At 46.2% G+C, this 25,475-nt stretch overlaps 1 protein-coding gene across 1 annotated transcript in view; it reads right to left on the bottom strand.

The window, feature by feature from the left end:
• The window catches only part of LOC144729398 (synapsin-3-like), a 146,820-nt gene that overhangs the window by 110,176 nt on the left and 11,169 nt on the right, over positions 1 to 25,475 (bottom strand). The window contains exon 2 of the mRNA XM_078609658.1: positions 4,779 to 4,836. Coding sequence (XP_078465784.1) covers positions 4,779 to 4,836 — 58 coding nt within the window. The remainder of the gene's footprint in view (positions 1 to 4,778; positions 4,837 to 25,475) is intronic.

The following is a 25,475-nucleotide window of genomic DNA, read 5'->3' on the forward strand; positions in this document are numbered from 1 at the left end:
TGAGACTCAGTGAGGCTCCCCGATTAAATTCGTGTTCTTTTAAATAACGTATGCCTTACTGTCTCAATTGTGATTCTTGTTTTAAACGGAAAACCACTCTTAACCCACGGACAGATGCGTGCTTAGAATACATTGAAAGACAGACGGAAACAAGAATCCATTGGCGAGAGAACACATGCAGTTTAGAGACATCATTCAGACTACATAATGGGACCTCCTTTGCCAGTACCAACATATACTAATAGGGGTTTTCCCCTTTTTTCTGGCAACAAAACTGACACCTTTTGCAAGGAATCATGCTTACATTAACCACAATACTTGCAGTCAAATGTAAACAAAAAACAATACTCTGATAATTTATGCATTGCCTTTGAAACTGATTGGTCCACACCAAAGACAGCTTTCTTTAGAGCCTTTCTTTAGAGCCTAGTCTCATATGGTGTCCGACCAGATGACGCGTGTAAAAGGGACTTAGCCTTTTGTTATGTAGAGGTGATGCGGCTGAAATTGTTTGATTGTATGGGAAGGCAGGTCTGAGTAGGTGAGTCTTGCCGAGACCACGGAATTGAGAGACACTCGGTGCATTTCGGATGCCCGGTGGCAGGCAAGCGGGGAGCTACCAGATGTTTTGGGGCTGCGCACAAGAAGGCTTCGTCGGGTGAACAATCCCTGGGCTGTGCAAGCTTTTCTGTTCCCGTGGAACGGAGTGTGGTGTATGTGCCTGAGGTGTTGGGTGTGCAGGTGTTGGGTGTGCAGGTGTTGGGTGTGCAGGTGTTGGGTGTGCAGGTGTTGGGTGTGCAGGTGTTGGGTGTCCAGGTGTTGGGTGTGCAGGTGTTGGGTGTGCAGGTGTTGGGTGTGCAGGTGTTGGGTGTGCAGGTGTTGGGTGTCCAGGTGTTGGGTGTGCAGGTGTTGGGTGTGCAGGTGTTGGGTGTGCAGGTGTTGGGTGTGCAGGTGTTGGGTGTGCAGGTGTTGGGTGTGCAGGTGTTGGGTGTGCAGGTGTTGGGTGTGCAGGTGTTTGGTGTGCAGGTTCTGGGTGCATTGTTACATCGTGAGGTCACAGACGATGGTAGTGGTTCGAAAAAACCTTCATCCAGCAGTAGATTCATTACGTCTGATAAATCATGACGCTGTGCTTATTGGTTTACGTTTAACTTATCCGTTGATATAATTATCCTCGCGAAAAATTTGAAAGGTTGAATGCAGCCGTGTAATTATGTACTGATTATGAAGCCGAACAATACGTGCATTGAATCACACGTGTAACAATGCACGTTTTTCACACTGAAATATTTGGTATGTGAAGGGTTCGCGTTTTCCCTGCAGCCACTGGAGGCCGCTACATTCAACTCAATGTTTAAAAAAAGGGAAGAATACATTCTTCAATCAAATCGCGGCCCTGAAAAGAGGAAAGAATACATTCTTAAATGCAAATTCCGACCCTGCGATCCTGATCATTCCGTTACCGACTGGGGGTGCGTTGGGGCGGGTGAATAGTTGCCTCGACAGTCGAAGGGCATTCATCCTTTTTAGTTGAACAAGAGACCTCTCAGGACTCGTGACATTGTGTGTAATTGCCTATGCTGCTTAACATTAAAATAAAATCGATGGAGAACGCAGGCTTGGAGAATTGATCGCATGAAGAGTATACTTAATTTTGTTGCCATATTTATCCCTGAAGGGCACTGTGCACTACATTCTAATTGGATAATTGGATCACGTGGGGTGGGGCGGTGGTGCGTCGGTTAGTGCACTGCACGATGAACCTATGAGTTTCATTGCCGAGCACGGCTAACATCAATGACATTTGACACCTGAACCGATTCCTGGGCGCTCGCCCCTTTTCAGCAACCCACACAGGTCAGCGTGGTGAAGTGTGGTCAACCATTGCCCTCAACAGACATGTTTTTTGGAAGCATTCGTCCCTCGGTCGATTGACAAATGCCTGTCAATTATGAATAATTGGCAAGCGACTACGAATTGCGTAACATTTAAAATAAACCACGAGCACATATTGAATCTCGAATCAGTATTAAACTGCGCTGCTGCTGCTGCTGCTGTGATGTAACAGCTGGCACACTGGAACGGCAATTCGCTTGTCTCCGATTCAATATCCCAGTGCGGCAGTTGAATACATTGAGCAAGTTTCTCAAAGCTCCTCGAATCTCTGTCCAGCCAACCGTATGAATGAGGACACCACTCATAATAAGGGCTTTCGGATTAGATCGCGTAAGAATAAATGCGTCGCAACCCTCCACCACTCGACACGGCCAATCAGTAAAATAATGTGTCACGTTAACAAAACGCCAATAAGTTACTTCTTCAGCCCACCGGTGTGTTTGAAGAGTGAATCCGCAACATTTAGAATTTGAGTACACCACTATTAGTCGATCGTCACGTTGCCTGCGGTGGGGCAAATGGTGCATTGGTACTCCCAAGATATCTGACCAGTGTGGAAGAGTAGGCCAAATACCATCCACAGGAGCTCTCCAAAGCTCCCTCTAGCGAAGGCCCTTCTGCCAGCAGTGGAATGAGCAAGTCACTGCTCACCTTTTAGTTGTATCTGTAAGTATTAGCAGAGCTGGACGGCAAGAGGCACTTAATGTTTTGTAATTGGCCGTAGGGAATCGCTACCACTGGCAAGGCGATGGATGAAATGTTCCATGGGCTCACTATGTTAGCAACTGAAAAGCAAGCAATGCACGCTGTGACCTCTGCTCCAGCGAATGCTTGTACTGCTCAAGGTCAAAGCGCACGGTAACAATGCCACTCAAAGCCACTTAATCCCAGAGCCTGCGACACGCCGGCCGTTCACATGGCTGTGGCATTGTGAGCAAATCCACAGAGCGGTGGCTGTGTAATCATTTTATGACCAGATTATACGTTTCTTTCTTTTATGTGTTCATATATGTAACGTTTTAAATATCTTTTTTATCCCGATTGTGCTGTCGATGTGATGTCACACCTGCATATTTGGAGTTTGTGTGTCTCTCGCCCCCGTGGTGGCGTGGATCTTTCTAAGGGTCCTCCGGTTTTTTCTCCACATTTATAGCCGCACGCACGCTCGCTTCAGAGTGTTTGGCCCCTATACATTTCCACATGGTAAGCCACTTCGTTCAGCTCATCATTTGTGATAACCAGGTCGCTTCTCAAAAGCAGCTATGTAGCTCAGTGGGCCTTCTCTAGTAAAATAAAACGTTAGTTTCGTTTAAATAGTTTATTTCACACCACTGCTCCTCCCAACAGCCACGACAATATCCTAAGGGGACCATCAAAGCCATAAATATCGCTGATAATTCACAGAGGGAATTATCAGAGGTGTAATAATTAATCGATTAATATGGATTCTTAAGCGCGCGGATAAATGCATGAACCGTGTTGTCGAAAAATTTACGTTTTTCAATTCGTACGTGTTACGCCTGAACCACATCAGCCACTAGAGGTTGCTACATTCACCACAGTGTCAAGGAATAGATTCTTGAAATAAATCTCAACAAATCATTGCATCGCAAGGGGAGTGAATAGTTGTGCCCCTAGTAATTAGGTTGAAACTTCACGAGAAAATGTTTTATTAATAGCAATTACAATACATTTTTGACAAACTCTTTAAAAGGGGAATAATTTTGCTGTCACACAGAGGCGCGTGTTGTGATGGACAATAATTATGGTGAAAACAATGAGTTTCTTCGTTTGCTCCACCAATACGTAAGAAGTGCACAACGGTATGACGTTTATAATTACCAGTTTCAAAATAACATTTCTGAGGTCCAGGCAGCTGCCCCAGTTTCTAAAGTGATTTCTCAAGTGTAGTGAGTTGATGGGTCCCATAAAAAAAAACTCCGATCATATGAAATTTGGTTCTGCATCAAATTTCTTTAATTTCCAACTGTAATAGGCAAATATATCGATATCATAATCGGGATAAAGTTGATGGAAAAGAGACAAAAAACGTCAAAGTAAATACCGTTGCTCTTGACTTTCTCTCCATTGCGCTTCAAAAGAAAACGCGTCTCTCTAGGGCCAGCTGTCATCACAACCCTCCGTGCACAAGCGCTTGACGAAAGCACGACACCGTCGCATTCCCAAAACCCGTCTCAAAGGGGACACATCTGAGGGCGCTCTCCAAAAGGCGTCACGAGGACGAGGTGGTGATTAACACATACGAGGCTATTCTCCACACTTCTCCCCCCCACCACCACCCCCCGTCGTTTCCTTTGCTGGCAGATGTATGTGACGTGCGTAGCAGACGACAGATTCTGTAGACGTGTTCCGTGCAAAAAAGGGCCGAAAATAATTGGTTCCCTTAAACTTAAATTTCGATTTAAAGCTTTCGTGACTGTAGGGGATTCATCTTCTTGGTTCTTTGGTAAAGTCACGTAAAGGGAAATAATAAAATAATAAAAATAAAACATTAAATAATTCTCACGACGTTTCGGCCTCAACGCAAGCAGCCGTCCTCAGGTGAAAAGACAGACAAGTTCTTCGCCTGAGGACGGCTGCTTGCGTTGTGGCCGAAACGTCGTGAGAATTATTTTATTCTGTTTTATTTTTATTATTTTATTATTTCCCTTCTACGTGACTTTACCGAAAGAACCAAGAATATGGTTCCCTTAAACTTATCCGTAGTCACATGGAGCTGGAAAAGGCCACCCACATCCGAACGAGTAGCGGCGCGCTGATTTGCACCTGACCAGAATTGTCCCCACGCAAATTCCCGTGAGGGCGAACTCCTCGCCACGTGGTACAATCCCGGGCACTCGGGTGTGTCTCTTGAATCTCACCTGTTCCACCTTGATGTCGTATTCTCCGTGTATCTTCTTGCCTTTGAAGAACTTGGCCCTGCGAAAGGCAAGGACATGTAAAAGTGGATTTTAAAAAAGTAAAGTCACTTTAAAGCCACTGCTGGAGAATTTGAGAAGAAAGTTCACTGCCTAGTCCAAACTAACCCGGGGCATGTGGCAGTGAAGTCTCCCTGAAAATAAATATTTTAGTAAACGTAAATACACGTGGAATACATTAATTCATTGCACGTAGCATTTTGATGGCAATACAATTTGTTTTCGTACTTATCGAACATTGTTATATTGATATTGAAATGGAAGCTCATTAATATCGTTGCCTTTTTGTAATTGTTGAGAAGCATCGAACGGATTCTGGTGCTTTGTAAAAATCTAGCCTTGAACAGGTAAAAATATGCACAACGACGCACTTAAAGATTATAATTTAATACGCCCTGAATGGATTCAATTATTGAAATAGATTGTTACGCATATAATTCACGTATTGACTTGGCTTGTGCCTTTCACATTTACTTAGGGCTTCCGTAAGTTACACGCAGACAGAGAGCCAATGAGAAATAAAACACACACACAATAAGGCGACGAAAACAATCGCATACACCACGCTTCAAAGTTGTCATGTATGGACTTGAAATGCGAAAGAAAACAGAACGCCGACTTGACTGATTTTGAATTTAGCCGCTACACTTCACCTGTAACGTCTGTGCTATCACAGTTATTAAATCCCTGCGGGCTCCCGTTCTGTGCCATGGTGGGTGCATTTAATAATCCACGTGTAACAGTGTGGCACTTCGTGTCAATGGAGCACGGGGCCATGGGATTCGGGGCCTACTGGCAGATACGGCCAAGGGAAAAATGTGGCTGTTTAATAATGGATGCAAGGAAAATGAACTCAGGGCTTTGTTCAATGCATTAACACACGCTCACGATGTGCTTACAAGGCTTCTGTGTTGACCCCTAACATTTTTGTAACTTTGCATATTAATTTAAATTTTAAATAGACCTGACCATTAAGTTGTTTTTAAATCGAATTAAATGGGAGTCACAAGACATCTTGGACCGCCCTGTGTACATCGGTGACGCGCGTGTTGCCACGTGTTTTTTTTGTCTTATGGCACTGGCCAAGGTCGGCGACTTTCCCAACGTGCGCCGTTGGGAGGAATAAAAAAGAAGGCACGAGCAAATTTTCCCGAGTATCTCAGAGGGATGAAAGGTTTGTGTGAGATTGCCAAGCCATCACCGGCTGGGATATTCCACGGATGAGGCCTGATCTGCCATCCGAGAAATGGAGTCTTTGTGTCTCAGTCACCGATGACTGCACAAAATAAATTATACATCTTTGAATACGGGTTTTTATGCTGCTTGGTCCAGCCTATCCCACTGTGAGCAGCTTGAAATAAAGAAATAAAGGCAGATAAAAACATATATATAGAGGCACACATAAATAAGACTTTCATTTATACAAAGAAGCCTCACTCACTGAGTCTCACGACTCTTTTTTTTTTGGGCAGCTACTGTCTCGGGATTACTGACCAATTGCAGACACTGAATTATTTGGTTTGTTGGACGGCAACCCGAGTGTCTGGAGAAACCCCACACACACGACGGAAACAATGCTCAAAGCCCCGCACCGCACCGCACCATCGCTGTACTGTACTGCCATTGTGTGGCCACCTATCAGCGCGGGCATACATTGCCTCGTCTATCCAGGCACTCTCCCATCCTAATAATAACAACCAGGCTCCACCCTGCTTAGCTTCCACGATCAGGCAGCATCGGGTGCATTTAAAGCCACGTTATCAACAGATTATGGAGTGGAACAACGATTTGCACAGTGTGAAGGAGTGAACTCGTGTGTGTGCCTTATAGAAAATTGAGGGCACACCAAATAGGTTTGTTTTATGTCTCTTCTGGGGTCGTTTTTTCCCACTCGACCATATTTGGCTCAGCAATTTTAGGGAGTTCGGAACTGCAGCAGAAATGCTGAGCTTGTATCTAAATCGCCGACGGCACCTTTAGGACCAAAATTCACATTCATAAAATTGGGGTATACTATTGATTCTCATAGAGAAACAAACGAGGCAGACAGTGCTTTAGTCAATATGTGTCCCCATTGTGTTTTGTCTAGGTAATGACGACCACGCAAAACATTTGCACAGACGCATATAAAAACAGAACTCCGTTCTGTATCTCCCCACAATCATACAAATACGTTTCAGTCCATCGACCTATGGGCTTTGCAGACCAATGTCATCCAATATTATTCAGCATCACTTGTGTAAGTGAGCAACCTATGGACCGATTTTGACCTTCTGTGTCTCATTAGCAGAGCTAGGCATGTTAAACATTTCTCTGGGTTATCAGGTGTTTTTGGCCAAGTGATCTTTAACTACGGGGGTCCTGTTCAATGCAAAAACACAATATCATATAAGCTCATGTATTGATGTGGAACATTATGTGCAGCATACATACAAGATTATTGATCTATTTATTTTTTACGAAAAGAATATGTCCTCAAGTAGTGGTTCACCATTACACCTGGAGTACTTTGTTGACTGTGATTTCACTTTCCCTCGAAAGACCTCTCACTCCAAGCATGGCCTCTTCCCCAATGGCAAATGCTATCCTTATGCTAGTTGAAGACAAAGACAACGATCTCCAGTATAGCCTTAACAGACTGTTGGGGCAAGTACTGTTAGCGAGCACCTATGAAGGCCAGAACGGCACACAAGGGGTGGGTGGCCAGCACCACGCCCGACCGCCTTTGTCTCTCCATTGACCACATTTACACACCGCACAAGGTACTCATTTGAGGCTGAGTCGACCTAGGGGAGGCCCAGGACCGGTTCGGATAATCGTCCCTGATTTTGGCCGCCCCACTACACAGAGGCAGCTTCCAAGCCACCCACACAACTGGAAAGAACCCCGAAACAAATGTGATGTTTTTTTCTTCAAGCGATGAGTCACCTGGAATCGGGCCACTTAGAACGCTCTTCCGATACGTTCAATGTGAACAAAACACATTCCTGCGGAGGGAGCTGGTAGGAGCGTTGGGTTGTTCGGTCAATGGCCAGGGTCAACGGCGGCGTGGTGTATTCCGCAAAAATGGCCGACTGTGAGGGTGGGCACAAGCCGGCGTGAGTAGGTTAAACCTTGAGTTTTATAAGGGCACCACGGGGTGACCAGCCCCTCCCCACCCAGCCCCACCCCTCCCACCCCCCACCCAGCCCCACCCTCCCCACCCAGCCCGTCCCCACCCTCCCCTCTCCACCCAGCCCCACTCCTCCCATTTTTGGATGCACAACGGACGGAAGGAAACAATAATCCCCTGTGGGCTACTGTAACCAGGAGGTTCTTACCAGTATAAGCATGTCATCATGATCATCAGACAAGGAACATCAACCATCAGGTGAACTCCAGTCATCCTCGCAGCTGATTTTGGCGAGCCATCGAACAAAGACGTTCTCTGCACTGTGCTTTCAGATGCGCTTTTGTGGCTGTCTGGAACGTTCTTCCTGCCGATAATAGGAAGCCGCTGTAGCTATGCACTTTTAAATCTAGATTGAAAACTCAATTCTTTAGAACTGCTTTTCGTGTTTCATTTGTTGGCCTTCCCCCGCGCCTCCGGTTAGCATGGCTGGCTACGTAGGGTGTGAAAAGAAGTTCAACATACATATATACACACTAGTTGTCAGCAGCAGAGAAATACTCTTACGTATATCGACATGCTCTCGTGTTTTTTTTCTCACCGCACTCACTTAACGTGCAGTAAAAAAGAAAAGTACACCGACCAATTTGGTCGACATTGATCACAACCGCGGATTTTAATGAGGTGCCAAAGTGTGAAAAGTTTGCCTTTTTTCTTCATACGGATCGTTACAACAACACACCGATTGATTTGAATGTGCATTCTAGAGCAGCGAAGCACGTAGACGGTTTGTGCCTAAACATCCACGACAGTTGCTAAGCTCTGTAAGCTATGCCCGGGTCGACGTAGCAGCCACCGTGTGACCCAAAACTCGCGCTCCTCGCCACCCAAATGACGCGATTGACCTCGTGCCCCCGCACCTCCTATGAGCACGATCGGCTACGTACGGTGCGAAATAAGTTCAACACACAGACACACTACGACCTCCCTGTGGTCCTACACACTGCGCTGTTAGCGAGCACCTATGAAGGCTGGAACGACACGAGGGGATAGGGGCCAACACGATGCCCCATCCGCCTCTGGTGCCTCAGTGCTGATGCTCACACACACACACACTGGCACCAGGTACACTTTTACGGCTGCGCCGACACAGGAGAAGCCCAGGACTGGTTCAGTTCAGATATTCATCACTGACGTTTGCCGCGAGAGGGAAACCAACTTGGATTCGTAACCCAAGGCCGTAGCCATGGAGTCAAAATTGGGGGGGATCAAATCTTCCAGGGGGTCTGGGGGTCCCCCCCCCCCAAAATTGTTTTTTAAATTTGAAAACGAATTTCCTGCCATTTCCTGCCTAAAATGTAAACAAATTCACTACCACATGGGATGGACTTTTTATTTATTTTTGCAATAATGTCTAAGAGTGTGTTGTATTACATTGCTCTGTTTTACTTTTTTACATTTTCTTGTTTTATTGTATGTAATGGCAGAGATTGGGGATTTATAAAGTACAACCATAACCACAATCATATGAAGATAAATCTATGCATTGTTATATGAAGACAAGTCCAGATATTGTGGTCAAGGTTTAGCAAATTGTTGTTTTTATTGACATAGCATAGAAATTATTATTTAAAAAAATATTTTCATAGCAATATATTGGGGGGGACATTTTGAGCATATTTGAATATTGGGACACATCCCCCCCCAATATTATAATTATGGCCTTGTCGTAACCACTAGACTACCGCCCTGCACAAGCCTCGGCGCCGTGAAAAGCCTCACCTCTTGCCCACCACCCACCGACAACCAAAGACAAAGATCCCCCCCGAATAGCCTTCAGCAGACCGTTGGGCCAAGTGCTTTTAGCGAGCACCTTTGAAAGTTGGCACAACACACCGTGACCAGGTTCTCATTTGAGGCCGAGTCGACCTAGGGGTGGCCCAGAACCGGTTCAGATTAACCGCCATCCAACTTGGCCCGCGAACGGGAATCGAACTCGCGACGCCGGGGGGGGGGGTTCGCGGGGCAGCAGCGGTGCCCACCGCTGCGTCGCCACCACCAGCGCCACCACCCGCACCACCACCCGCGCCACCACCAGCGGCACCACCCGCGCCACCACCCGCGCCACCACCCACGCCACCACCCACGCCACCACCCGCACCACCACCCACGCCACCACCAGCGGCACCACCCGTGCCACCACCCGCACCACCACCCACGCCACCACCAGCGGCACCATCAGTGGCACCGCCGTCGTTGCCCCATCGGCGGCAAGCCCTTTCCGCTGAGATATGGCGGCGCCGCGCGAGCCACGACCCGCAAGGAATGTCGCCGAGCCGTGTGGGCGGCAAGAGAGTGATAACGACGACGCGGGGCTTTTGAAGTCGCCGCGACCTCGACTGACAGCGACATTCCTCGCGGCCCGCCTCTATCTCCCTGGTTGGTAGGGATTTGAATTGGGGTGAGGATCGATACCTACTCTATCCACGCGAGTTCAAATTCGAATCGGTTCAATGTGTGACGTGCAAACTCCGCTGAGAGCCACGGGGATTTTGCGTCTCTTTTGAAAGAGGTCCATGTTATTTTAATTAGAGTGATCATTAATATTAATACAATATTCATTCGTTTGCAGCCGCTGGTGGGCGAATGCCAACCTCACACCGTAGCTGTCACCGGTATTGTTTTGTGCTGTACTTCCAACACGCTCATCGGTGAGGCCACATTTGCTGAGGGTGAACGGGTTGCCCGGCCAGCCAGGACTTGTTCAGATATCAATTTCCACTGTCAAGGAATCGAACTTTGATGACACCCAATGCTATAAACGACTACGCTACTACTCCACCCCATTAAAAAAAAAATTTTAATCACGAAAGGACAGTTATTTGTATGATTTAGTTGCGGGTCATTTTACAATTGGGCTTGTTCATAGACTATCATGGCCTGAACCATTCACAACGTACTCGGCTCTCAGTATGAACGGCTTGTGGTGGGACCCCAAACTACTACGGTCTGTTCTCCTATCACGCGGTAGTTGCGTTCCGAAAGAACACCGCGTTATGGAAAAATCGCGTTTATCCTGTCCATCGGCTTGTCCAGATCAGGGCTGAAAACACGAAGGCCAACATGCCCCATGAGGCTCACCAACTCGCGTAATACGGCGACCAGCAGGACTCAAACGTGGAAATAAAAACGGCCTGCCTGCTGCCACGAAATTTTATTCGGAACGTGAATTATATCAGATGTCTGCGTGAGATAACTAAGGGTACCCTCGTGGGCGGGTATGTAGGCGCAGTCGTCACGTAACACAGGCATTGTAGGTGGATGTGGGAGCCTTGACACCGTGGCGCTATGAGTCCTCCAATATAAAGCGCAATCCAGAACAAGAAGAGAGATCCACTTGTAAAATGATGTGGATCTGCAAGTCAATCTAGAATTTTTGATGAGGTCAGATCGCAGCTTTGCCTTGCCACACATTTGATAAATGATTTACACGTTCACATTACAACTAATGTGTGTGTACATGGTCACGTGAGCAAGACTGCTGCGGTGGTGAGATGTTAACTCCCTCGCCTGGTATACAGGAGGTCGTGGGTTCGATCCCGATCCCGACCCTAACACCTGCTGTATATTTGGAGTTTTTCCTTCCACATTTAGCACCACGTGTTGAGCGTATCTGTCTGCGATACATTTCCACACTTTGTTGAGCTATCATTTGTTGATAGCCAGGTCGCTTCTGAAAAAGAAGCTATGTAGCCCAGTGGGCCTTACCCCGTAAAATAAAATAAAAATTTGTTTCGGTTATAGTTTTAAGATTGTAATCCGATTCATTCCAGGCCAAACGGTACAACAGTTTCCTTCACCGCTAGTATTGAACGGCTCTTTATTTTACAAAGGTGGCTGGGCGTGGTGCTGGCCGCCTACCCCATCCTGTGAACAGCTTCCAATGGCTTTTACGGAAAGATCATTATTTCCAGTCTCTCCGCCCTTTATTTTGACACACGCGTGGGAAAGTGCACAAGACAAGGATTCCCTGCATAGCTTTAATAGACTGTTTGGGCACACGTTGGGCCGCCTTTGTCTCCCAAGTGGTGATGTTTACACACCGCACCAGGTACTCATTTGAGGCTGAGTCGACCTAGGGGATGTCTAGGACTGGTTCGGATAATCGTCACTGGAGTGACCGGCAATCGAACTCGGGTCGTCGGGTTCGTAGCGCGGTGCACTGACCGCTGCACCATTGCTACCCACACACACAACCAGACACACATGCGCACACATCACCTTTAATGAAGTAAGATCATTATTTTAACACTGTCATGGCCAAATCACACATGGTTGACACTGCAGTTATACTCAAGAGAGAAGAACATTGATTTGTAAACTCAAACTGAATGAATCTCCTTGCTAGGTTTTTTTTTTTTCACGGTCCAGACATAAGAGTGGACAAGGCCCCCTGATGTGTGTTCGCGTTGTGCCGCATGTTGTTCGCCATTTCGTTGAAATTCTCTGGCATCGCACGTCGCCAGCTGTGCTGATCGGAGGTGTGCGGCGAAGCTCATGGAGTGGAACGTCAGAACTATCCAGAACAACCGTGAAAAAAATCTACGCAGGAGTGGACAAAAGGCTCTCTTGCTGATTGAACACATACAACTGTTCTCGTGTCATTTGGGTTATTTGCCCCCAGCGTAGACCTAATGTAGGCACGGCAACATCTGTCTTAGACCGAGGGATGCGACTGGCCAAGGCAAACACCGATATTGAGTCGCCACCCCCCGCCGCAGTGAAGCAGCTACGGAATGCAGAGTGCAGCCGACCCAAATGAACCTGCAGGACGGCTGCATGCTGCCTTCTGCTGCCTCCTGCTGCACACTCCGAAAGTCGAAGCGTTACATCAGCGTCCCACAGATCCGGCGTTCACAGCGGTGCCGCTGAACCACTGGCGTGGCACTGTGGCTGTATTTTCAAAGCGGTTGAGTTGGTGGCCTCAACGACAGTTGGCAGGCTGCAATTCGAGCAGGCACATGGGTTCACACCCCTATTACTGGACATCTGTGATAAGAGCTTTATAGCTCATCGGATTCCTCCAGCGTAAATAACGATTCTGATTCTTGGTTATTTCGGTAAAGTCACGTAGAAGGGAGATGATAAAATAATAAAAATAAAACATAATAAAAATTCTCACGACGTTTCGTCGTTCTGCATGTGTCGCACGGACCCAGTGTATTCCGTGGCCGTGTTCTGACCCACTTTGGGGGTTGTCACAATGTAAAACGACTTTTTGAGTGATTATCATTCTTTCACGCACAGCCCTTTGTGTTTTTGTCAATCTCACTGCTGAACGAGGGCCGCACCCCATGCCCCGTGAATCGTGGGTGTCACTTGGCCACACTTTACCACGCGGGTTAGTCCGGATTGGTGAAGACGGGGAGCACGGACGTGGGAACATTGGTACAGTAAAGCAGTGGGTGTTGCTGGACTGCCCTATGCTGCCCATCACATTGCCCTGCAGCAGCCTATAACGCCAATTTTCATGCATGGTGGTCACCGATCCAAGCACTATCTGGGGTCAACCCTTTCTGTGCAGGGGGTGGGGGGGGGGGGGCTGATGGCGCTATGAGGACTGGAGTTGAGAAACGCTGCCATAGAATATTAACCTGACACCAAAATTAACTCTATCACTCTGCTTTCAGATTAGATTGAAACAAGTACAATCGTGTTTGGCCCCGTGAATTCCCAAATGTTTGGTCCAGTGGTCAAATTTGATGCCAGGCCTTCTATTCATCAATCCCACATGACGCGACCTCCTAACCAGAGTTCAAGGATGTGTCTCAGGCTTCTTTCTTTTTCTTTCGTACGGCTGCTGATGTAGATGCAACAACTTTAATTTCGCATTCAGGTGGTCAAGCCAGATAACCACGTGAGGAGCAGCGGAGTTGTATCGTCGCTGTGATGTCTCCTTCGTTACTTGTGGATCGGTCGTTAGGTCGTTGTGAGTTGCACGGTGTGTTCTGGATGAACTCAGTCGCACGCTGGAGAGTTTTCAAGTTTCCATTCGCGCATCAGGTGTCCGCATCTGCCATGGTTTGTGCGGTCGCGGTTGTGTGCATGTGGGCCTCCGCGTGCATCTGTGTATTGATGTAAGTGTCGTGCATGTGGAGCGATGGTGCTGCGGTTAGAAGGGTTATGCTATGAAACGGGTGACTTCAATTTCTCGGCCATGTCTAAAATGAGTGGTGAGCGGCATTCGATCTTGTCCTGGACATTCCTGGGTTTAGTCAGCCTTAACTGGGGGGACTTTCTCCATTGTGTGCACATACGCAGAAACGGAAATCAATGTAGTTGGGCGTGCTGCTGGCAGCAACATCCTTGAATGCTGGTCACCAACAGCATCCAGCCACAACAGTTTATCTAGCCAGGGAGGAGGGGGAGGGAGGATTGTATCACTTTTTTTTTTATCTTTGTGTCAATCAACCAAACTGCATGGGATAGACATGCATTGGATGAATGGCACAATTAAATCTGTTTGAAGTTCACTGCGTCACTTGCCATTGAAACACATTGTTATTCAAGCGCGTATATCGATCTACACACACATACACACAGAAATTCACCGGGAAAGGTTGATCGCAACTGCTTTTATATTTGCACTCGTTACATTCTTTCTGGCTGAAACAAATTGCGCACAGCTTTGCAAAACCCCGATACGAATTTAGTGCACAATCTCCTTTACAACCCTCCGTGACCTCCACGCTCAGCGTCGTGCGGTGCAATCGTCGAGATCGAGACCCACGGATGTGAATAGATGGAAAAAAAATTAACCGTAAAAACAAAGTTTTTCACTATAAATCCTTTATATGCATGGCGGCTAGAGTCCTCTCGTCCTCTGGCTTGAGATGGCTGCCACCTATGGGTCAGATGATCGCCTGCCACCATTAAGCAATTGGTAATTAAATATAAAAAAAATTTCCCCTAAAAAATGTAAAGTTATGGAAAAAAATTTTCACGAAAATAAATTGTCACGCACAACGAGTCTGTGTGCAAAATATCAGCTCGATTGGATCACGGGAAGTGGGTTAAAAAACGACCGAAAGATTTACACGGTCGTAAGCGTGCAAGCAAGCAAGCAAGTGAACTTAATATAAAGGATTTAAAAAAGACAAAAGGGGCATCTGTCACAATTCAAGTGGCTTGCCTTGAGGGACATGTGCACACCGTAGATTAATAATTTAATGCAAGCCCTAAGTTCTTTCGGTAAAGTCACGTAGGTATAAAATAAAATAAATAGTTAAATCACGACATTTCGGGCGCAACACACGCATCCGTCGTCAGGTGGGACACACACAGCAAGAAACAATTGCTGACTAACAGATGTGTGAAAACCTTCCCCGTAGAGAATTTTAGGGCGGTCGGTGTGGATGTGCTGCGGGGTCCACTTTCTGCCCCGCCCCCCTCCTTCTCTCTCCACCCCTACTGCCGAGGCCTACTATACACTACACTATACACTACACTATACACTACACTATACACTACACTATACACTACACTATACACTACACTATACACTACACTACACTATACACTACACTATACACTACACTATACACTACACTATACACTACACTACACTATACACTACACTATACACTACACTATACACTACACTATACACTACACTATACACTACACTACACTATACACTACACTATACACTACACTATACACTACACTATACACTATACTATACACTACACTATACACTACACTATACACTATACTATACACTACACGACACTATACACTACACTATACTATACACTACACTATTACACTAGACACTACACTATTACACTATACACTACACTATACACTACACACTACACTATACACTACACTATACACTACACTATACACTACACACTACACTATACACTACACTATACACTACACTATACACTACACTATACACTACACTATACACTACACTATACACTACACGACACTATACACTACACTATACACTACACTATACTATACACTACACTATTACACTAGACACTATACACTATTACACTATACACTACACACTACACTACACACTACACTACACACTACACTATACACTACACTATACACTACACTACACTACACACTACACTATACACTACACTATACACTATACTATACTATACACTATACTATACACTACACTATACACTCACTATACACAATACTATACACTACACTATACACTACACTATACACTACACTACACACTACACTACACTATACACTACACTATACACAACACTATACTATACACTATACTATACACTACACTATGCACTACACTACACTATACACTACTATACACACTATACACTACTATACACTACACTATACACTACACTATACACTACACTATACACTACACTATACACTACACTACACTATACACTATACTATACACTACACTATACACTACACTATACACTACACTATACACTACACTACACTATACACTACACTATACACTACACTATACACTACACTATACACTATACTATACACTACACTATACACTACACTATACACTATACTATACACTACACGACACTATACACTACACTATACTATACACTACACTATTACACTAGACACTACACTATTACACTATACACTACACTATACACTACACACTACACTATACACTACACTATACACTACACACTACACTATACACTACACTATACACTACACTATACACTACACTATACACTACACTATACACTACACTATACACTACACGACACTATACACTACACTATACACTACACTATACTATACACTACACTATTACACTAGACACTATACACTATTACACTATACACTACACACTACACTACACACTACACTACACACTACACTATACACTACACTATACACTACACTATACACTACACTATACACTATACTATACTATACACTATACTATACACTACACTATACACTCACTATACACAATACTATACACTACACTATACACTACACTATACACTACACTACACACTACACTACACTATACACTACACTATACACTACACTATACTATACACTATACTATACACTACACTATGCACTACACTACACTACACTATACACTACTATACACACTATACACTACTATACACTACACTATACACTACACTACACACTACACTACACACTACACTATACACTACACTATACACTACACTATACACTACACTATACACTATATAACCTCGTGCCACGGCAGATCTCTCGCCTACTTCAGCAGTTGTGTCTTGCTGCGGTTGTCCCACCTGATGACGATTGCTTGCGTTGCGATCGAAACGTCGTGATCTATTATTTTTCTACCTTCGTGACTTTACCGAAAGAACCAAAGAGGATGCTTTTTATCCGTTTATTTATTTCATTTTATTTCAACAACTCGCTGGCACGTTACAACGCATCACGGTGGTGGTTGTGGTGGTGTTGGTGGTGGGTTCATATTTCCGACGCATTAGCCAACGTGTGGTCAGGGTAACCTGTGAGTGAGCTCCGTGTGGTCTGATGGTGTCTTCCGTGGGGCGTTACAAGGGGGCGGCGGAGGAGGAGGAGTGCCTCTGACATGGGAAGGGGTGTGGTGTTGGGGAGATGATTAGGGGAAGAGGGAGGGGGGTGGACGTGTGATACTTGAAGATGGTCACACTTTGCCATTTGTTAAAAAGTCAAAGCGATGTATTTGCGACGTCTTTGACTCGAGTGAGCATTGAGGCGGTTCGCATCGCTGGTTTACTACCCCAAAGCCAGTTGCGCAAATTCCACATTCTACGGTGGCGACGAGTCCATCCAAATGGGACAACAGCTGTTGACTTTCCCACAGAGCGCTGTTAATTGTATCCACCTCGAAGAGTTGAAGGGTTGAGTCGACCCCCCCGTCCCTCCAAACTAGGATGTGAACTCGCAACCTTCCGTCTGCGAGCCACTCCGCTCTCACGGTGAGCCACCCGGCCGCATTGCCGTGAGTTGGTGCGCCGTGCTTGAAGAGGGCAGCATCAGCAGGACGGATAGTGCTCACCGCGTTCACGATCGTTAAGCCATAGATTAGCAATGGGTAGCTGGCTGGCTTGCTCAGGGGGATTTTAATTCTGTCCTAGAACTGAGCCAGCACTGCTGAGGCCGTGGGTTCGAAGCCGAGCAGTGACCCGTGATTAAGCCAGTTTTTCAAGTGTAGAGAGTGAATGGTCTCCGTGCAGGCATTAATAACAACACGAGAAAAACCACACGACACACGAATTTATTTTTGCACTTAATTTGACCTGCCTCAGCTCATTTCCTATTACTTAATCACCGGTAGAGTGCGTAATGGCTTTGGAAACTTGCAAGCTAAGCGGTGTTGAGCTTGGTTAGTGCTTGCCAGGTGCCGTAGGTGTGGCAGTGGTCGGTTGTGTTTTGGGTTCTCCAGTTTCTCCCCTTCATCCAGCAGTGGACTGATCGTGGATGATAATTGAGTGAAGTTTTGTGCATTGTTGCTGGTGACCTCTTATCGCTCGTTCACTGCATTGCGATATATATTTTTTCAGCACACGTCTTCCCTTTAAGAAAAAGATGGTCATTGTCAATGCACCCTCATCCAGTTATAAATAGAGTAGAGTATATGAATACATTCATAATATTATGACTGACACGTGGAAAATCAATCTTTATTCAATAGTGCATCAAATTAATTTGATTTGCAGTTATTTCTGTGCAGAATACGTTGGTTGCACTGTCAAGACAGTTTAAACACTGTGCATATACTGTAAAAAAATATATTCTTGGGATTTAAAAAAGTTGGATACCATTGGGATATTTTTTCTCCATACTGCTGCCAGTTGCAATTTTTAGGCTTCTATCCCAGTAGTAATTGTGCACAGTCTCAGAGATAATAGGATACCATCTTATCATGCAATGGCTTGCGACATGAGTGCACATGGTTTTAATAAGGTTTGCGGTAATTGACTGTGCACTGTCGGCTGTCAGACACCGAGATTCGTATGTGTGTGTATGTGACATTAAGCTTCAAAATTGGCGTACACGCGTGCATGTGTACACGCACGCCACGACAACAGGCCGTTGGGGGCAAATGATGCTGAGAGCGAGCACATATGAAGGCCGGCACAACACACATTGCACCAGGTACTCGTTTGAGGCTGAGTCGACCTAGGGGAGGCCCCAGGACCGGTTCAGATATTCATCGCTCATGTTGACCATGAGCGGGGAAATCGAACTCGGATCGCCGAGATCGTACCATCATCGATCCTCTTACAACAAAGGAAACGATGCCCCCATATAGCCCCTACAGATTTTTTTTTGGGAGGGGCAAGTGCTGTTAGCGAGGCTGAGTCGACCCATGACCGGTGCGGATAATCGTCACCGGTGTTGGCTGTGAGCGGGAATCGAACTCGGGTCACCGATTTCATAGCGCAGCGCTAACCGCTGCACCACCGCTCCCCACACACACATCTCGCTTGCACACCCACGCACGCGTCAAGCGCGCTTGCTCACCACACACCAAATTACAAGGATGCAAAAGTCGATTTCAATGAGAAACATGTTCCTCTCAATCTCCGCTGCAAACGGAGGGACAGGAAACCGCAATGGGCGGGAAGACAAAATTGAATTCCGACGACGCACGTCACGCATTTGTAATCTGTCCGGGCAGTGCAAGTGCCACAGTTTCTTATCCATTGGCTTACCGGCTGCATGCGAACGCTCACCCATTTTCCACTGAGAAAATAAAATGGAATTGGAATAAAAAATTTGAAATTCATTAATGTTTCAGAGCAGAGAAGATGGGGGGGGGGGGGGGCTGCATTCAGAGGATGTGCACAATTAGAAAGACACAAATCCCCGTGAAACATTTCAACAGCTGTTAGCAAGTGTTTGGTTCTGGTACTATATCCACTCTCCAGAGCTAATACTGACAGCACACTACTGGTAGTATATTTTTTGAGGCCGAGTCAACCTAGAGGAGGCGCGCACCGGGATCTGCCTTTGGGTTTCGTTTGTTGTCCTTCCCCCGCGCCTCCGATTATCACGGTTGACTACGTACGGTGCGAAAGACGTTCCACATCCATACACACAGATTGCAGTTGCTGTTATTATTATGAATTGTGAGGAATCGAACCTGGGTTGCTGACGTATTGGTGCGGTGCACGATTCACGATGCCACTGCACGAACACCATGTGGATGTATATCGCGTCTAGCATACAAACTACATCTCAATACGCTGGAGAAGAGAGTGGAGCGTGTCTACCATGGGTTACAAAGGAGGCGTGAGTGGTACGCGTACTAAATATGTGCAGTGTAAATTTCGATTTAAAGCTTTCGTGACTGCAGGGATTCATCTTCTTGGTTCTTTAGGTAAAGTCACGTAGAATGGAAATAATAAAGTAATAAAAATAAAACATAATAAAATAATTCTCACGACGTTTCGGCCACAACGCAAGTAGCCGTCCTCAGGTGGAGGGCGGCTACTTGCGTTGTGGCCGAAACGTCCTCCACCTGAGGACGGATACTTGCATTGGGGCCGAAACGTCGTGAGAATTATTTTATTATGTTTTATTTTTATTATTTTATTATTTCCATTCCACCTGAGGATGGCTACTTGCGTTGTGGCCTAAACGTCGTGAGAATTATTTTATTATGTTTTATTTTTTTATTTTATGATTTCCATTCTATGTGCAGTGTTTTAAGACATGAGACCGCGAGTCACAGGCAGAGGAGGCAAGGGAAGGTTCAGGGCTTGGCCTCGAACAGGGGGGGGGGGCAGTTAAAGGCGTGGGGGGCTGGGAAGAGGAGAGTTCCAACCAACAAGGGCCCACACCGAGCGAAGGACATTGACTTTGGCAGCCGCTAGCCGAAAGCCTTTGGGTATAGATGGAGGGGAATGCATCTGGAGGCGAGTAGAGTGAGACGAGAGGGAAGAGGTTGGCGGCGGGAAGTCCACGAAGGGTCATGATCGTGGAGTCGATCAGAGATTGTGTGGGGAGCCAGTGGAGGGAGCCGGAGTTTTTATTTTGGTCTCGGTTAACGGTTGTGGTTGAGGAGTCGTGTGGGGAGCGGTGGTGGAGCGGTTAGCGTACTGCGTTAAGAACCCGGCCACCCGAATTCGATACCCACTCATGGCAAATACGAGTGACGATTATTTAAACCGGTCCTGGGCTTCCCCTAGGTCGAATTCGGCCTCAAATTAGTACCTGGTGCAGTGTGTAAACATCGCCACTTGGGAGACAAAGGCGGTTGGGCGTAGAGCTGGCCTGCCACCCCTTCGTGTGCCGTGCCGGCCGTCATAGGTGCTCGCTAACAGCACTTGCCTCTACAGTCTGTTAAGGCTACACGTTGGTTCTTTGTCTTGCAATCTGGCAGCGGTGTTTTGGATCTTCACTGTGTGCTTTGGATAATTTGTAAAGCACAATGTCAAGCTGTTCACGCTGTGCAATCCAACACGACTATTATTATTTACGTGGAATGATTTTTTCGGATATTTGTAGTGCAGTGCCAACTCGCCCTATAAATAGTGAAATACTGCATCAAGAAAAGGCGCATCCCTGCAATTGCTCGCTGACTCCTCTGCTGGCGGATGGACCTCCACGAGAGAGAGAGAGAGAGCCCTTATCGAGGGCATTTTTCGCTCACTCTTGCACACTGGCCCAGACGTCTTTGAAGGAGGTGGAAATGGCCAAACATAAACCTCACAATGCGTGACCTGCTGGTCGACTGTAGTTTTATCCACATTTATGCTGCTGCGTAATACAGGGGGGAGGGGGGTTTGCAAGGTGGGGATTGCAGTCATCCTGCATTGTTGTTTCAACTGCCACGCCGTACGATCGAACCGGCGACCTTGGGCATTGCAAGTCCAGCAGGCTAACGGTTACAGCAGCGTCATGATGATCACTCGCAGTATTTTTGACAATATCTCTTCAAAGTCTAAAGCGAACGTCTCACCATTGTAACATCAAAGCCCCCCCCCGCCCCCCCCCCCCCCCTCATGCAAGAATGATCAAGAGGACACTTTATTCACTTCCACAATTGCCATGTATTTTGAAATTCCATTCATCTTAAAATAAAAAAAGAATGCGCGAGTGAGGGCCACACGTTGAGCCGCAAATACAAGAGAGGTATTCGCGGGGCAATGGAAGAGACACCCGTCAGTACATCAAACGCACTCACGTTAAACACAAAAATAACAAATGTGAAATATGTGATTGATCGACTGGTGGAATTGCAAACTCTCGCGCCTCTGTGGTAGAATGTAATTAATTTTCACGCAATTCCCTGCCAGGGCTATTGAGGTACAAGGTGGGCAAATGGCATATTCTCTGGATGATAAGATGCTCCGGGAAGTAATACTTTAGAGTTAGATAAATCTGGCCTCTCTCTCTCACACACACACGTACCGGATTGCAAGACACACCGCCAATCGCGTGACTTCGTAATCCAGAGAATACGGTAACCGGGTAGGGCCCATCACAACAACAGAACTGGCAATTTCGTTGAAAAGCCCACTTGCAGTACAGATACTCCGACTACACGATCATAATCATCAGCCATAATCCACCCACTGTTGAACGAAGGCCTCCCCAAGTCACCACAATCTCTCGCGGTAGGTGGATCGACTTGATTTCGAGAGTCTATCTCTCCTCTGACTGCCTCTCCGTTGTGAGTCTCGACCACTGGCCCTCGTCCCGGGCTGTAAGCGATGCGCCTTACCCAAAAGCCAACAGACACAAGAGGTAACGTAACGCTTCTGTTTCATGATTGATGTCGATGCCGAGTCTCGTGATACGCGCATCAAATGGCGTGTTACGCATCAAAAAAAGTCGATTCACAGATCTTGTATGTAATGGGGTTTGCGTCGGTTCTGTAGCCACCAGTGGTGCCGCCATTCGTTGCAAAGATTTGACCGTTGAATCGAATCACGATGGACTCTATGGGTCGCGACAATTCATCGAATTGCCAAGAAGGTGAATCGTTCCACCTCTTCTGTTTAACTCACGCGTCCTAAGTGCATCCCCTTGATAAAAAAATTAACCCGTAAAAACAAAGTTTTTCACTATAAATCCTTTATATGCGTGGCATCGGTTTTATTTTATTATTCATTTCTGTTTTTCTTGAGTAAGAGTTTAATTTTGATCACATTGGTATTTTAAATTAAATATGAAAAAAAAGATGTTCCTAAAAAGTTTAAAATTTTGGAAAAATTTTTTCACGAAAATAAATTGTCACGCACAACGAGTCTGTGTGCAAAATGTCAGCTCGATTGGATCACGGGAAGTGGGTTAAAAAACGACCGAAAGATTTGCACGGTCGTAAGCGCGCAAGCAAGCAAGCAAGTGAACTTAATATAAAGGATTTTAAATAAGTATAACCCGTAAAAACAAAGTTTTTCACTATAAATCCTTTATATGCGTGGCAGCGAACTTAATATAAAGGATTTAAAAATATGTTCGCCTGTGGAGGACGCGGGGATCGATCCCGCGACCTTTGGCATGGGAAGCGAGGGCGCTATCAACTGCGCTACTCCGCCACGGCCTGTGGAGGGGTTACGCTCTGGGCTCTTACACTGTGACGTTCAGCCAAAGCCATGAATGAGTTCTATTTGAATATATGTAAAATATATTTTTTTTGCCTAAAAAGTGTAAAATTTTGGGAATTTTTTTTCACGAACATTAATTGTCTCGCACAACGAGTCTGTGTGGAAAATGTCAGCTCGATTGGATCACGGGAAGTGGGTTAAAAAACGACCGAAAGATTTGCACGGTCGTAAGCAAGCAAGCAAGCACGCAAGCAAGCAAGCAAGCAAACTTAATATAAAGGATTTAAAAAGCAAACGTCTGTGCTAGATTAAGCCAAGCTGTTTGTGCTCTCGTATTTAATATTACCGCTCACAAGACACTGCATCGCAGATGCGCGCAGGCGCTTTTTTCAAATGTAAATATTGTTGTTTGCTTCGAGGCAACGTTTCATTTGCACAGAACTTGCGGGGAAAATGTAACACCACCGGATCACATTTGGACGTTATCATGCAAAAGCCTCAAGGTTCTAAACATCTCCTCCCACCCCCGCAACATCGCTCCAGCGACGCGTTAACGAGAATCTTCGCATGGAAAGATAATCCATTTGAATCAATCAGATTTGCAATGGTGGCAGAAAAAGGTCTGATAAAATGACTTTTTACGTGATTTTAACCTGCAGCCACACGAATACAAATGGCAAGCTTTGCTCGCATAATCCATTTTCATTTCTGCAGAAGTGTTCCATTGTAAGAAACGAATGGTTGTTAGGGAACACGCACACAAGGTAGAGATGATTCACACTTTGGACCATGTGGTTGAAAAGGTAAATGTGGTACGGGCGCAGCCATGCAATTGTTCACATCACAGCTGGCGACAAGGCCTACACTAGAGAGAGCCCTCGGGAGCCCCTCTACGAAGGGGTGTTTTGGCCTACTCTTCCATGCTGGCCAGACACCTTGACATATATGGAAGTACCCACACTTTACCCCACCGCAGGCGACCTGCCGATAGACGAACTGTGGTATAATCACTGTACCTATCTCGGCGCGCGGACGAGGTGAGGATGATAATTGTTTTTTACCCTTTTATCTGGCAACAAAACTGACACCTTTTTTTACAAGGAGTCATGTTTGCATTGACCATAATACCTGCGGTCGGAATGCAAACAAAAAACACAACTTTGCATTCCGACCGCAGGTATTGTGGTCAATGCAAACATGACTCATTGTAAAAAAAGGTGTCAGTTTTGTTGCCAGATAAAAGGGTAAACAAACACTTATCATATCTTGCTACTGGCAAAGGAGGTTCCAACGGTGAGGTGAGGGTGGTTACGAGAAGCTTGGGCCGCCGTGTTAATTACAGAGCCGGGGGATTCAACCGGCGATCTCTGGATTCCAAGTCCCGCATGTGCCGTGCTTGTTTTACGTTTCGGGCAAATTTCACGTTGGTCATTTTTGTTTGATATGTCCCAACACAACAGAAATAAAAGGTTCCGATTTTCTGAAATTCACATTCGTGCCGCGATCGCGGCAACGAATCCTGTGGACTGCACGCAACGACGAAGGCGGGTGAGAGAACGGCGTTGCAATCGACATCACAAATCAGGGCGCCCGTCAACGTGGGGCCATTGCGTGGCCTCGAATGGTCTCTCGTGCATTATCACTGCTCGACGATGCCGCCACGGCTGAGCGTTCGTCCGTCGCGCGGTCGCAGCACCCATTGGGCTCGAGGCGCGCGTGACCGAGCTGTGATTGGCTTAGCCAGCACGTGCGGGGAAGCGGTTGATGACGCGTGTTAGCGGCGGAATGACTCGCCTCCCACAGCAGGTGATCAATTTGTTGCTCAACGTCGGTTGATTTGGCATGTTTATCAAATCGAGCGGATGATTGTCTGAAAATCGTGCGCGGAGATCTGATTCGGAGCAATTATGCAGGCGGCCAGGTGTGTTT

This window comes from Lampetra planeri, chromosome 32 (assembly GCF_965212315.1).
Source record: "Lampetra planeri chromosome 32, kcLamPlan1.2.h2, whole genome shotgun sequence".
NCBI lineage: Eukaryota > Metazoa > Chordata > Hyperoartia > Petromyzontiformes > Petromyzontidae > Lampetra > Lampetra planeri.